The 13,970-nt window shown below is 32.9% G+C and overlaps 2 protein-coding genes across 2 annotated transcripts; one reads left to right on the top strand and one right to left on the bottom strand.

The window, feature by feature from the left end:
- Positions 1-513: 513 nt before the first annotated feature.
- LOC114724811 (binding partner of ACD11 1-like) lies at positions 514-9,608 on the bottom strand. Its single transcript, XM_028911266.1, has 6 exons — positions 9,456-9,608; positions 2,800-2,856; positions 2,265-2,368; positions 2,113-2,188; positions 1,908-1,991; positions 514-1,309 (listed from the first exon to the last, which is right to left on the bottom strand). The coding sequence occupies exons 1-6, from the start codon at positions 9,606-9,608 to the stop codon at positions 746-748; spliced, it is 1,038 nt and encodes a 345-aa protein (XP_028767099.1). The 3' UTR covers positions 514-745.
- A 93-nt stretch (positions 9,609-9,701) lies between these two features.
- Positions 9,702-12,126, top strand: LOC114724889 (uncharacterized). Its single transcript, XM_028911343.1, has 4 exons — positions 9,702-9,841; positions 10,450-10,716; positions 11,346-11,567; positions 11,660-12,126. Exons 1-4 carry the CDS (start codon positions 9,839-9,841, stop codon positions 11,861-11,863), a joined length of 696 nt encoding a protein of 231 aa, XP_028767176.1. The 5' UTR covers positions 9,702-9,838; the 3' UTR covers positions 11,864-12,126.
- Positions 12,127-13,970: the final 1,844 nt, after the last annotated feature.

Raw genomic sequence — 13,970 nt, 5'->3', positions numbered from 1 at the left:
GAAAAGGGTTTTGATGAAATAAAGATTTAATATAATTTTTGGTCAACTTATTTTGGTTTTGCTCTTTCAAATTTTAAACTTATAGTTTTAATCTTTAAAAGTCAATCAAATGTTAGTCTTTAAAAGTGTAATGGTGTTAAAATCTGTTGAATTGTCATAAATGGTATTAAGGTGGTAATGTGAACTCATTAGATGATATCTAACTGAATCTTGTGTGGATAATAGAAGGGAAAAAAAAAATCAAAGAACAAGTCCCCAAAACATCATTGTTTAGCTCTTTTTTTCCCCCTCATATTTGCTTGATAAATTTTCCATTGTGTCATGTTTTGAGAACTCATTTCTATTTATATAGATTTTAACATCATTATATTTCTAGAGAACATTTTAAGACGGATTAAATTTCAAAAATTAAAATCACATGTTTGAAACTCGAAGAACTAAAACTAAAATGGACTTAAATAAATTTCAATCACTATTAAAAATTATATTAACCCTAAAATAAATAAAATTCAATAAAATGTCGACAAATAATAATGAATCTTTTCCGTAAATTGCTGATGTATACTTAAGAATTGATTAAGTCTGTCAGACAATTTTACATCATTATTAGATTCAACATTGACAGATTCGTCGGCTCAACAAAGTCGCATCAACTTTGGCTGTAACTAATAAAGATTAATAATCAATCTAACCGCATTGGTGACAAGGATATGTTCCGTGAGGGATCATTGTGAGTGAGTTGCAATCACATATGGACATTGCCTGAATGGACAGAAAACAAAGGAAGGCCCGCAGCTGAAGTTCCATCAAAGTGCATCCTCCCAAACTTATCAAGGAACCCTGCATTTTCCTTGAAAATGATCTCTTTTTCCATCTCAGCCTGTTCAACCTTCTCCTTGGTCATCATGCTGACATTTCCAACTGCATTAGCAACTATGGTATAGGCACTTGACAGCCATGAAGCACCGGTTAACAAGTAAGGATTGCTCATGATAGCGGATCGAGCGCTACTCATTTTCTGCTCAGCAGCAGCGAGAGCAGACTTGGTCATTTCGGTGACTAGAAGTTTGTCATTCATCTCTTTGACTATCTCATTCAGTATGGCTGTTCCAATGCTTAGTTTATCACTTAAACCCATTTTATGATCAATGGAAGCTACCGTGGCGGAAGCATTTGACGTCAAACGATGACGTTCATCAAAGGATTTTGCCCTGTTGATTGCATCCTTTCCTAGAATGAAACCCTTCGCGAGCATGGTACTTACCACATCTTCTGCCTTCTTAACTGCCGCAGGAGTTGGCTTTTTCTCCTGCAAGAAACAGTGTTCATTAGAAGCTCTGTCCGATATCTAGAACTAGAATAATGGGAGGTTAAACTCATAACTTTGGAAAAGGGGCATGAAGTGAAGAAAAAAGCAAATATCCTCTAGTTAACTTCTCCATCCATATAGATCCAATTAAAGATCTGAAGATTTCTTCTCGCCAATCACAAAAAGAAAAAAAAAATTGAATATACTCAGCAAACGAATGCTGATGAGTACCACATCCATCGCATAGCCATTTATTTTGTTATCTAGCTCAATGCAGCAATCTTTTTATGGACGGGCCATTTATATAATCTCAAGTTCAAGCTGATTTTATGCCATCATCTTGGAGGAAAATGCAAAGGAAAAAAAAGTGCCGAAAACTTTCATCTTATTAACATCATGACATAGACACCGAACACCGCAGTCTTGGTTCATCAACTACATGAAGTAGCAAGCAAGTTTCTGTATTCATCAGCAAAAAGTAAATCTTGTAAAGTGTTGCTTATCATTCTCTTTTGAGCAGCCTAAAATGCTACAACAGTAGAGAAGCAATTGCATATAAGATGCATAACGAAATTTAGATTAATGATCTGGTACTTACTGGTCCTGAAGGAAGGGCTTCAGGAGGCAGCAGGTAGTTCTCAACGGGTGTGATGTTGACACAGTGATCACCTATGTTGGCTCCCTGTATAAAAAAATAGTCAAGTCTCTATGATTTCTGGAAGGCATGGGCTAAAGGAAAATTATGTACATTGGTATGAACGCATCTAGTTTTTAATATAACACTTGTATGCATAAGAATGTACCGTCAACAGTACTGCTGTGTCTGCTCCCTTTGATTCCTTAAAGGTAACATATGAAACTTGAGTGATCTCACTTTCCCTATGGAATTACCATCAAAGATATTGAGGATGACCTTTCGCCTATAACAAAAACATAAAAATGCAACCGAACTGACCTTATCATCTCAATATATTGAATGTCGCCCGAAAATGAAAAGAAATCTCTTATATCCTTCACAGAAGTTGCCAGTGATATGTTACTAACCTTGACTGTTCTTACCTGTCAGAGATAAAAGAGGAATCAACTTGATGCTTTGCCAAGGAATAACCGAAATCAGATAAACTCTTAAACAATTTGGCATTAATTTAAATACACAACATAAGGCACATAGAATTGTTTTTTAGGATGATCTTTGACATAATCGAAAAGTAACCAAGGTTATAACCGAAACCAGCAGATAAAATATGAATCAAAATGCAAATGAAAATAGACCTGTTCGTGCCATTTTGGGTCCACTGAGCAAAGATGCAGTTAGATTATCTCGTAAGTGTGGCATATATACTCACTAGTTTTCAAATGCTCATTCTAATACGGCATGTTTTATAATGTCATGCAAGTTTATATTATGCATAGGAGTCTATACAGAAAACATGATATTGATCCGTGATCATGGATTCTATCATCATAATGTGAACAAATTTTTTACTCACATCTGAAACATGGATCGTCCAGTTAGATGCTTGTTGATCGGTATGCTCCACACAGGCCTGCATATGAAATGCTAAATCAGGTATTTCTAGATTATCACATCAACTTGTTCATTAATAAATCATTACGTTTCTTGTTTAGCATAAATCAACATGTCAATAATCAGTTTGGCATAGGATCATTACATATAGCAATACCACCGCATTGATTCAAGATTTAAAACAATATCTACCAGGTTCCTCCTTCATAAGTGCGTAAATATCATTTAGGGGCCGATTAGTTAAGCAGATCAGCTTGCAAAGAATTTTCTTTGTCTATTTTCAACCATAAAATTCCGGTGTATTCGCAGTGAAACGAGTCAGCGACTAAAAGAAGCCAGCTCTGTAACCCCGCATAGGCGCATACCAATAACCAGATAAGAAATATAAGCTTTTAGGCTTAGATTGGAAATGTTAGAATTAAGCACTTACGTTGTATCAAAAGATATTAGTCATAACGCATCTTTATTTCGTTATAATGACGGTACAAAACCCTACATCAATGCGAGCTATGAGAAGGCATAAGAGGCTGCATAGTGCATGCCTGCTGCACTGACGAATTGGTGATTGCTGGCCCCTCAAAGGCCACTATTCACCCCCAACATACACACAAGGGAGACCCAGAAAACTAACACTTATGACCTCACTCTGGTATCATTAAAGATATAACTATTAATTACAATGCAACTTTATTTCTTTGCAGTGATTGCGTCAAGCCCCACATCTATAGGTTTTGTGGGTGGGCGTGGAGGCATTTGCACTGCACGTTTAGCGCATTGACTGGCTAGGTTGTCCATAAGGTGATTAATGGCTCCCCTTAAGGCCAACAGCGAATCAAAACAAAGGAGATATAGATTGCTTTATTCTTCTAGAACTGAAAATTGTTAAAAAGAGGAAAGGGGGAAAAAAAAGCCTTCCATGATAAATTTATCTGAAGATCTTCCTTAAGCATTATGTTTTTACCAATTCCAATTGTATTTTGCCACTAACTGTAAACTATACTGCCCCTATTGCAACATGGACGACTCAAGAAGATCTATTGAAAATTTGAGCTGCAAAATCATATGGGTTTATGTATCACTGCCTATGGTTAACAAGGAAGGCAAATTATGAAAGAACTGCGATGGAAATTCTCATCCGGCAAAAAATTATCTAGTACTGGAAGTAGAATCTGAGAGTCCAAGCAGAGCTTAAAAACAATCAATAAACAACGAAGAAAAACATATCCGGAAAATCCATATGGAATCGTAAAACGAACACAAACTTCATAGGACAATGGATAGTGATACTTAGAAATTCATAGGAACTATCACCAAAAACAGTGAGAAGAATGTATGACGAACTCTGCAGATCTAAGCAAAAGAACATGGAAAAGCGAAAACTTACAGTCATTTTGAGATCATACAATGTTTGACAAAGCCAGAGGCGACAATGGCGGGCAAGAAAGCACGGAGAGAAAATGGAAACGTTGATGAAGATTGTGGAGATGGTAGTTTTGATGTGCATGAAATGACGAGGGCAGTTCGGTAATTTGAGAACAACGGCATAGGAATGCAGTTATGCCACCGAGAGTTCGCGCCGTGTTATACTATTCCAATTGGCCCTTCCTCCTGTTAAAGTTTGGGAAAATAAAAAAAAATTAAAAATTAAAAAATTACATATAGGGATCTTTTTATAAAATTTATTATCAAAACCCATATTAATATTATCATGAGTTCCCATTTACAATTTTTCTATTTTGGCTGTCTTTTTTTATCATTTTTCCTTAAAGTTTCCTTTTCTTCTCAATAAACAAAAAAAAAAAAGTTTCTTTTTTCTCGTCAAACTGTTTTTTTCCCGATTTTGACTAAAATTTTTTGTCCTTTAATGTTATATAAGATCTTAATTTGATTTTTTAATTTTTAAAAAAATATTTTTAATCTTTTAATCTTAATATTATTAACAAAAAATGATATTGAAATTTTAAATGTTAATAAAATGTTATCAAATGTTGACGTATCTAGTTTTGAAAACAACTTTGATTATTACAAAAAATACCTTCTGAGAATAATGAATTTTTTGTCCCAAAAAAATAATAATTTTAAAATTAAATGATTAAAAATATATTTTTTGAAGTAAAAAAACTAAAATAAAACATTATGTAAAATTAATTAAAGAACAAAATACATACTTCTAATTTTTATTTATTAAACACAAAATAAAATATTTTCCATTTATATTGTTATTTAGGGTTCAATCTAAGATGCTGCCTTTTGTTTTTAATATAAGAATTAGTTCTAAGTTCAATTTAGTTTTAAATATAAAACTCCAATCTATTTTATTTCCAATATTAATTTATTTTACCTGAAATAATTTATACAGTTATTATACATGTTAAGGAGTTTTTATGAGTAATTGATAAGAATATTTTACATAAAATAATATTAATTTATTACAAATAACTAATTTAACTAATTTTTATAGTATTATTAAATTAATTATCTACGTGGAGGTAGTATAATCCCAGGAATATTATGAAATGTGAGTGAAATCGGTGAGGTTGAACTTGAATCAATTTACATTTACGCAAATTCTTTCTCCATAAATATTACTCCTCAGTGAAATAGAAACCATATTACCCGAAAACATGCTTGGGAGCAGGGATCGCAAGAATAATACCCAAATTAAGATTGATTTATATTCCTCCGATACTAAATATAAGACTCTTATATTAGTGTATATAAGGATATTATATTTAGGATCGGAAGAGTATATTTTTTTGGCCTTGGATCGATTTATATATTTGAACCTCAAAAAACAAAAATGCCACATAGTTTTCTTGCTACGTAGACATCTCTAGCTAGTCTAAATACTCTTCCGGTCCTTAGTATATGATTTAATTATTGAGTTGATTTTGGTCTTAAACATGAGACCTATTTTTCATATTTATCGATTTTTTTCTAAATTACCTCTATGGATACTCCTTTAGCTATAATCAAGCAGAAGATGAAGAGAGAATATTAAGGAAGATGATTATGGTGTTTTAAGAAAAATATGTCATATTTCTTATAATTAAATAACCTACCTAACTTTCTTGATCTAATCAAATTAGTTAAATAGATTTTATATTAAGGATCGGAGGAGTATATATATATTTTTCAATCACGAATGTTGCACATTTTCTATGTGCTGTTGTTAGTTTAAAAATCAAAATGTGAGACATTTTATAATTTTAAAATATATACTCCTCCTGTTCTTAATATAAGACTCATTTAGCTAATTTGATTAGATTAAGAAAGTTAGGTAAGTTAGTTAATTATAAGAAATGTAACATGTTTTTTATAAAATACCATAATTATCTTTCTTAATACCTCATCTCCTTCTTCTACTTGATTATGGTTGAGAGAGTATTCATGGGGGTAATTCAGAGAAAATTGATAAATATGAGAAGTGAATCTTATATTTAGGACAAAAACTAACTCAACAATTGAGTCTCATATTAATGAGCTGGAGGAGTATTTTTAAGTTTTGTCCCTATGGTGATTAAGGCCATAACTCATGGTTGTTTAATTGAATTTATTCAAAATCTAGATGGTAGTTGGGGGTCAAGGACAAGAGGAAAAAGACATGTCAAGTTTTTCATGATACTTTGAAAATAAAAATTAATACACGTGACACGTACAATTCTAAATGCCTTGCGTCAGCTCATTAATTCATTCCAAACTCTTTCAACATTGAAGTCCACAATTTCTTACTTCACCGATCCATACTTGAAATCCCCGCAACTAAACAATATCAAGATATAAAAAATTACATTATTAGAATAATCCACATAATCTCAAGAGAAACTATACTTAAGATGAATTCCCAACTCCACCCATCTGCATTATCTTACAAAATATGTCTTTATGCATTGCTAGTTATAAATAACCTTTTTAATAGCCTATAAAGAAAAGTTATTCTTATATAATACATTCTAATTAATTCATCATTTTCTTGCTAGAACAAGTCTTTTTTTTATATATAAAAATTTAAGGATCTCCAACACCACCGAGTTATTTTATTTACACACACACATATCAGTAAACTCAAGATTACTGTAATTTGAATATAGAAATTATTTTATCAGTTAGTTTTAGATTTAAACACACATGATAAACCGACATGGGAAAAAATTGTATCCGAATGAATGATACATTGAAGGAAAGAAACACCGCATTTAAAGTTGAAATAATTTATTATTAATACGAAGGTTAAAAAGGGTTTTTACCATTTCACTGATTTGTTTGCTTTCAAATTAATTCTCAGGCTACTTCAAGCATTTTCATAATTATCATATTAATCAACATGGGAACAAATAACAATTGATTGCATGTCATAAGAAGAAATAAAAAAACTAATCAAATTAGTACACTATAAGACTATTTTTGAAATAGCTTGTAAGTAGTTTTTCAAACGTAATTTGTAAAATACAACATAAACATGCTGTATGGTAGGGGTGTGCATGAAGCCCAAATGCCCGCAGAGCCCGCCCGAGCCCGAAGAAAAATTGCCCAGCCCAGCCCGAAAAAGAATGGGCATCTTTGGGCTGGGCATTTCATGGGCAGGGCTGGGCATCGGGCAGGACATGCTGCCCTGCCCATTTGGCCCTGCCCAGATTATATATATTATAATTTATAAAATAATATTAATATATTACATTTCTTTACCTAAAAAAAAGTTATCTCCCTCCTCTTTGCAATTTAACTTATTATTATTACATGTCTATTAGTTTTCTATTTTAGGGGATCTAATTCTTCTAAAGAAGCAGTAGTATCTTGTTTTTAACTTGTTCTTCGTGAGCTTTATTGTGCATATCCTATTGTTTGTTGTTGTTGTAGTGTTGGCTATTTATAAGTCAATCTTCCCCTCTATGTCATTAACAACTTTCTTTGTTAGAGAATGAAATTCATACATTATATTTGTATAAATAAACAATTTTGAATATTTATGCAAGATAGAAAACAAGATTGGGGTAGGAGCATGGAAAGAAAATTGGGGTTTAATTATCTGAATTACATGTTTCCTATTTAATTTATATTTAGTTATTTTGTATTAATTTTTTATGAACAAGTCATATGATAGAAAGAAGTCTTTTAGTTGTATGGACTGCTAACTGCATTGTATCGCATAATAAGTATTTACATATTAAAAGTCGTTATATTACATTATTATGAGATTATAAGATTTTTTATTTTTCTTTTTACAATTATTTTCACCCCATTTTTATATGGTCTATGTTATTCCTGTTAGCCTATTGCTTCAGTTTTAATATCTTTTTGCAATCCTTTAGGTAACATTTAATTTTTGCCACTTAAATGGATAATCAAGTTTCTATTACATCGCCATCCCTGGCTCCCAATGGAATATCTCAATGTGCTTCAACCCCTCTTCAATTTTTCAGATGTTTTATTCTTTTCTCAACTTTCTGGAGATTAATGCAAACCGTTTGAATTTCAAGACTTTAATTACAATCTTGAGAGTTGTTTTGTTCTAAATAGATTATGAATATTATTTATTTGGATATTTCCTAAGACTTGTTTTGAATTATTTTTGGATAATTTTAATGTGTGAAAATATAAAATTATGAAATGTAATTTTCAGGTATGGATGAAAGTTTTTTTACATGTGATATCGGTAGGTCATCACCATTTGGGCAGCAAAGCCCGCCCTGCCCAGCCCGCCCATGCCCAGCCCAAAATGGTTAGGGCTTCTATGGGCAGAGCCGGGCAGCGGGCTGCAAAATGCAGCCCGTTCATGTTTCGGGCTGGGCATCGGGCAGGGGTTCTGCCCTGCCCAGCCCAGCCCATGTGCACCCCTACTGTATGGTAGAAAAGTTTGTTTCGACTTACTTAAAACGTGGTTATAAATACTTTTCAACGCTATTCCAAATAAATCCACAATTAATGAAAGAAACAACTTTGTAATTTCATATTTTCAAAAATTTATATTCATCTATATATAATATATGGAATTTTTATGAGAAGTATTTGGTTCACAAATATTTTTTTTGGATATAGCATATTTCTGTGTATCAACAAATAAACAATATTGAAAAACCCTGAAAAAGTATATCTTGAATTTCAAAATCTCAAATTATGAATTTCTTAAAAAATATGTTATTATTTACTTTTTAAGTATAATCAAATATTATTAAAGTGTAGTAAATAAAACTGATTTATAATAGTACTTTTTTTTTTGAGATTTTTCCTACAATATTTATGTGAAGAATATTTGACAGAATCTAGATATTGATATCATATAGACAAATAGTCTGTTTTCACCTTGTATTATTTATATATATGAGTATTTCACGATAATAATTAAATAATAGATAACATATGCTAAAAGCAACTGGCAATAAATAATATTTACGATTCGTGAATTGATTAGTGTCCGTAAATCACTGTGAATAATTTCCAAAAAGAAAACGGTGGCAAAGCGAAAAAGAATAATAATAATAATAATTAAAAAAAGAATAGCAACTCCGAAATTCTCGGTCAAATTGGCGGGAACTGGGAGTCGGGCCTCGGGTACGTTTGTGATAACGCCGCGTTTCAGGTCTCATTTTCCTGCCGTGGGTCCCACGATATATTCAGTACATTGGCCCCAAGGATTCTGAAACAGCGACACCGTACGATGGCGGTCCAATCCAACGGCCCTGACCTCTTCGCTCTTCCCGCCGATGGTAGGCCACCCCTCTGCTGACAAAACGCATACAGCAACGCTGCTCTGTAAAAGGGCTTTGTTTCCATTTTCAATTTTTTTCCTTTCTTTCCTTTTTTTTTTTTTTTCCCGGGTTCTCTAATTATTGCATTTCTCTTTATAATGCTATCAATCTAACCCCATATTTCTTTCTATATGCCTCGCTTTTTTCTTGCCTTTGAACTTCTCACTGCACACTAGAGCCTTCTCGGTTTTGTGCTTCTTCATCAACCACCCGCCGCCTCTATTAGTTCTCTGAAATCAAAATCGTGCTCCAGAGATGGTAAGAACACGAAAAGAATTCTTTCTTCTTTGATTGATGGGCTTCATCGGTTTTGCATTTTTTTTCAATTTTAATTCTATTTATTTGACTTCATTTCCATGTTTTGAGCTTTCTGGCTGGACTGCGCTTATGATTCTTGAATATGATATTAACACTAATCAATTACACTTCTTGGAGTGATTTTCTGTCTCCAATTTGGTTTCTGTCAAGAGGAATATGAATTGTGAAGATTGAGTTTATAGGTTGTCTTGAATAAGGTTTGAACTGAGATAGAGTGTACTCAAATTCATCTGCTGCTGATTTGACGAGGAAGATGACTTCTTGTTAAAATTTTTGTTTTTCATTTTTGAACTGTATTGTGCATTGGAGTGATTTTTCTGTCATCTACTCGGTGTCAGTCAAGGGGAATATGAATTTTCCAAACTGAGTTTACTGGCTATCTTGATTATGGTTTAATTAAACTGGGTTATTGTGTGTAAACAAATCAGCCATCTGGTGATTTGACGAAGGAGAAGGCTTGCTATTGGAATTTTCCCCTTTGATTCTTGAACTGTATTTTGCCTTGGATTCTTTTAATTCCTTCTGGGGAAAATTGTTGAATTTTGCAGGTGAGACACACTCTATTACCTGAGGAAAAGAAGAGCACAGAATGGCTTAGAACTCTCTTGCATAGCACTTTTGGCCATTGTGATGATCATCAACACCTTAGGTATAATGAGAAGAATGTTTTCTGTATAGATTGTGAACTTAGCTTGTGCAGGCATTGCAAGGGAGCTCATACCCTCCATAGAAGGATTCAGATATACAAATACGTTTACCAAGATGTTGTTCGCCATTCAGAGTTGCAGAAGTATTTTGACTCCTCAAGAATTCAGGTTTTCTTCTGTTTTAACACAAGATAGCTTTTAATTCATTATTAGAAAGAAATTGATTTTGTACTTGCTTAACTTAAATTATTCTCCAATTAGTTGTAGAATTAAATTATTCTCCAATTAGTTGTAGAATCGGGTATAAATGTATCTATGGGTTGGGTGAGACTAATGTTAAGAGATAAATGTATCTCTTCTCCAGCATTCCTAAACATCAATGGTATGTTAATTTGTTGAATTCAATGAGCTAAATTTGCCAAAATGAGCTTACATCAGAAATCTTTTATCCTATTAATTATGAAACGAATTTCTATCTATGAAGCATGAACATTTGAAAAGAGCTGCGTGGTATTTGTATCTACACACATAGATAAGCACTCCTATAAGATATGAGATGATACTTAAAGTTATATTTCCACAATTTAGACTTTATCGTGCGTGGTGTCTATCCTTCTTAGATTCTGCCCGATAATTTTCTGATTTGGAAATCTATGAAATAAGTTTTCTGACTGATGTTCATTTCTCTCTGAGTACGTCTTATTCAGCAAACTAACTTTCACGATCATAGCAAGCTTTTCACTTGAATTTGAGATTGATGAGCATAGTTTCCTTACAATGGTGATGTGATTCGGCAGACCTACATATCAAATAATGAAAAGATCATACATCTCAATCCTCGGCTTTCATCAAAGAGTACCAAACCATCAAAGAGAGAGAAATTTGTTGATGTAAGTACTCCTGAATCCCTATCCCGAGATACCAAACCGTCGAGCAAATCAAAGTCAGGAGGTGTTTGTGAAGAATGTGGAAAGCATTTACAAGATGAGCGTAATTGCTTCTGTTCCATATCATGCAAGGTAACTGCGATACTCTCAAGTGCGGTCAATTGTGTTGCTTACTTTTCTTGAATCTGAACAATTTTTTCATTCGAATCATGTGCAATTTCCAGATCTCAGTGATTTCAGCGGAGCCAAAATTAATCAATTCTCCAAAACCAGAAGTTTCTGACCATTCTCTGAATGATAATCAGAACTCAGAAACTGAGTCATCAATCTCTGAGGCAGAGCCATATGAGAGAGCTGAGGTTGTGATTCCAAGAAAACGCCCAAGAAAAGCCATCCCTCATAGATCACCTTTCGTTTTGATTTCCTAAAGTTATTATCACATTTCCTCTGTCTTTCTTTCTTCTGTGATTTTATTTTTCACCATTTTTTTGGACAAGTTCAGTTGAAACCTTTTAAGGGAAACTCAACCCCACTATTCACCATATTGAATTCAACAGCTGGGAGGTTGAGATTCTCTTGCTATGAGAAAAGTAACAGGGTGAGCTTGTACAGCATAAGGGCAATAGTACAATTTAAATTGATGTTCTTATGTGGAAACTTTGAATCTATATAGCAAGAATTTCATTTGAAATTGCCGTTTATTTCTTCTATCTAGCACTCTATGTATATAGCTTTCCACGTTCAACGTTTCCTCAATCTCTTGTGCGGTGATTTTTTTTTAAATTTTGGAGATCCTTGAGAATATATCCAAGTATCGTTGTCCTTATCCAATCTGATTTGCAATTATCATGATGCCACACCCATTATGTTAATCAAATTTATGTGTTTATCTCTATAGTACTATTTTAAGCTTTATTCAATTATATTAAAACTTGGGTAGAAAATAAATTATTTTCCAAAAAAAAATCTTGAAACCGTCCCTGATTAAATTACAGGCATGGCAACAATTTTATTAATATTCATAAGGAACAATTGGTGGGTGTTGTGATGTGGTACTTTCCAGATAAAAAAAAAATTTTATTTCTCTGATTTTAAATATAAAACTCACTCAATAATGTAAATTACATTCTAAAGTAGTTACGGCCGGGGGAGTAGAAGTAGACATACCTAACTGTTACTTTGGTGAAGAGATGCAAATCCAGTGAGAGACGAGAGCAAGCAGAATTCATGTTAGGGCTTTGACTGTGGGAGACAGAAATGAGTTGAAAACCGAAAAGGTTGAATGAAGAGAATAGAAATAACAAAGATTTGGTGTCCCCACAAACTTATTAAAAAGCCAAATCTTGTGGGTCTTGTTGCTGCACATGCACATGCACTTGGCCCTCCCTACAACTGGATTTCACATTCCCATTTCCCCTTTTCTAATATTTGTTATCCCACTCTTCACTCCACCACTAGTCATTTAGTTTTCACTATTTCATAATTTATCTAAAAGCTTACACTAATATCTTTCAACAAACGTCAGACCACTTTTCCTAATTCACACTAAATCAATTGAGCTCATACTCCTCCAATCCTTAACATAAGACTCATTTAACTAATTTGATTATATTAGGAAAGTTAGGTAAGTTGGTTAATTATAAGAAAAGTGACATTTTTCCTAAAAGACCATAATCATCTTTCTTAATATCTCCTCTCCCCTTTCTACTTGATTATGGTTGAGGGAGTATCCAGAGGGGTAATTTAGAAAAAATTGATAAATATGAAAAATAGGTTTTATATTTAAGACTAAAACCAATTCAAAAATTGAGTTGAGAAATTGAATTCATTTCAATTGAGATCTTCAATTGAGAAGCATAAGATCCCAATTAGATTCTTACAAAAAAATCATATACATTGCTAGTCATTTCAAACTTCATGAATTGCATGAGATCTATTTTAGCAAACAGTTATTGAATAATAACTAAGTTTAAACCTTATGCAGGGTTTAAAAAAATAAATTGCAATGTTTATATCTTATTATATTATCTTAAATTTTATTGATAATAATACAAACATCTATATATTCTCACCAAACATATCCTGGTAGATACGAAGATAAGGGACATGTGAACATAGACATGGCATCAACAAACAGTGTGTAGTTTGTCCTTGTCAGGCCCTTTGAATTTCTAAAGTTGTCTTTTGAGTTAGGGTTAGGTTTTATGTTCCTTGTCGCCAATAAAAATTTGTTCATGCATTCTTCCCCATTGTTTTTGCAGGCCTCATTGTGGCTGAACGTTAGGCTTTGCCCTTTTTTTCCCCAAAAATATTAAAATTGAACAAGTTGAAAGCTTTGTCGGCTAACCACCTTAAAGTAAACGGCATTTTGAAACCCTTTTCTTTCCCTTATGAATTCGGTCACAGTATGATGCTTTTGAAACTTTCCTTTCAGGAATACAATCGATACATATTTAAAAAAAAAAAATTTACATGTTCTCTCGTCATCTTTTCATTCACCACCGTCTTACAGTAATACGTTGGTCAAAGATGCAA

This window comes from Neltuma alba, unplaced genomic scaffold (genome assembly GCF_004799145.2).
Source record: "Neltuma alba isolate B1F8T4 unplaced genomic scaffold, ASM479914v2 tig00012201_pilon, whole genome shotgun sequence".
NCBI classification, from domain to species: domain Eukaryota; kingdom Viridiplantae; phylum Streptophyta; class Magnoliopsida; order Fabales; family Fabaceae; genus Neltuma; species Neltuma alba.
This window is presented reverse-complemented; position numbering and strand designations above follow the sequence as displayed.

What these genes read in the sequence shown, in the direction of transcription:
- LOC114724811 (XM_028911266.1), bottom strand. Translation starts at nt 9,608, where the DNA reads ATGGAAACAAAGCCCTTTTACAGAGCAGCGTTGCTGTATGCGTTTTGT. An exon ending in TCAGAATCCTTGGGGCCAAT is followed by an intron (nt 2,857 to 9,455) that starts GTACTGAATATA and finishes TTTCATATGCAG; the next exon opens with GCCTGTGTGGAGCATACCGA. An exon ending in CAATATATTGAGATGATAAG is followed by an intron (nt 2,189 to 2,264) that starts GTCAGTTCGGTT and finishes GTAATTCCATAG; the next exon opens with GGAAAGTGAGATCACTCAAG.
- LOC114724889 (XM_028911343.1), top strand. An exon ending in TTGACTCCTCAAGAATTCAG is followed by an intron (nt 10,717 to 11,345) that starts GTTTTCTTCTGT and finishes GTGATTCGGCAG; the next exon opens with ACCTACATATCAAATAATGA. An exon ending in TCTGTTCCATATCATGCAAG is followed by an intron (nt 11,568 to 11,659) that starts GTAACTGCGATA and finishes TGCAATTTCCAG; the next exon opens with ATCTCAGTGATTTCAGCGGA.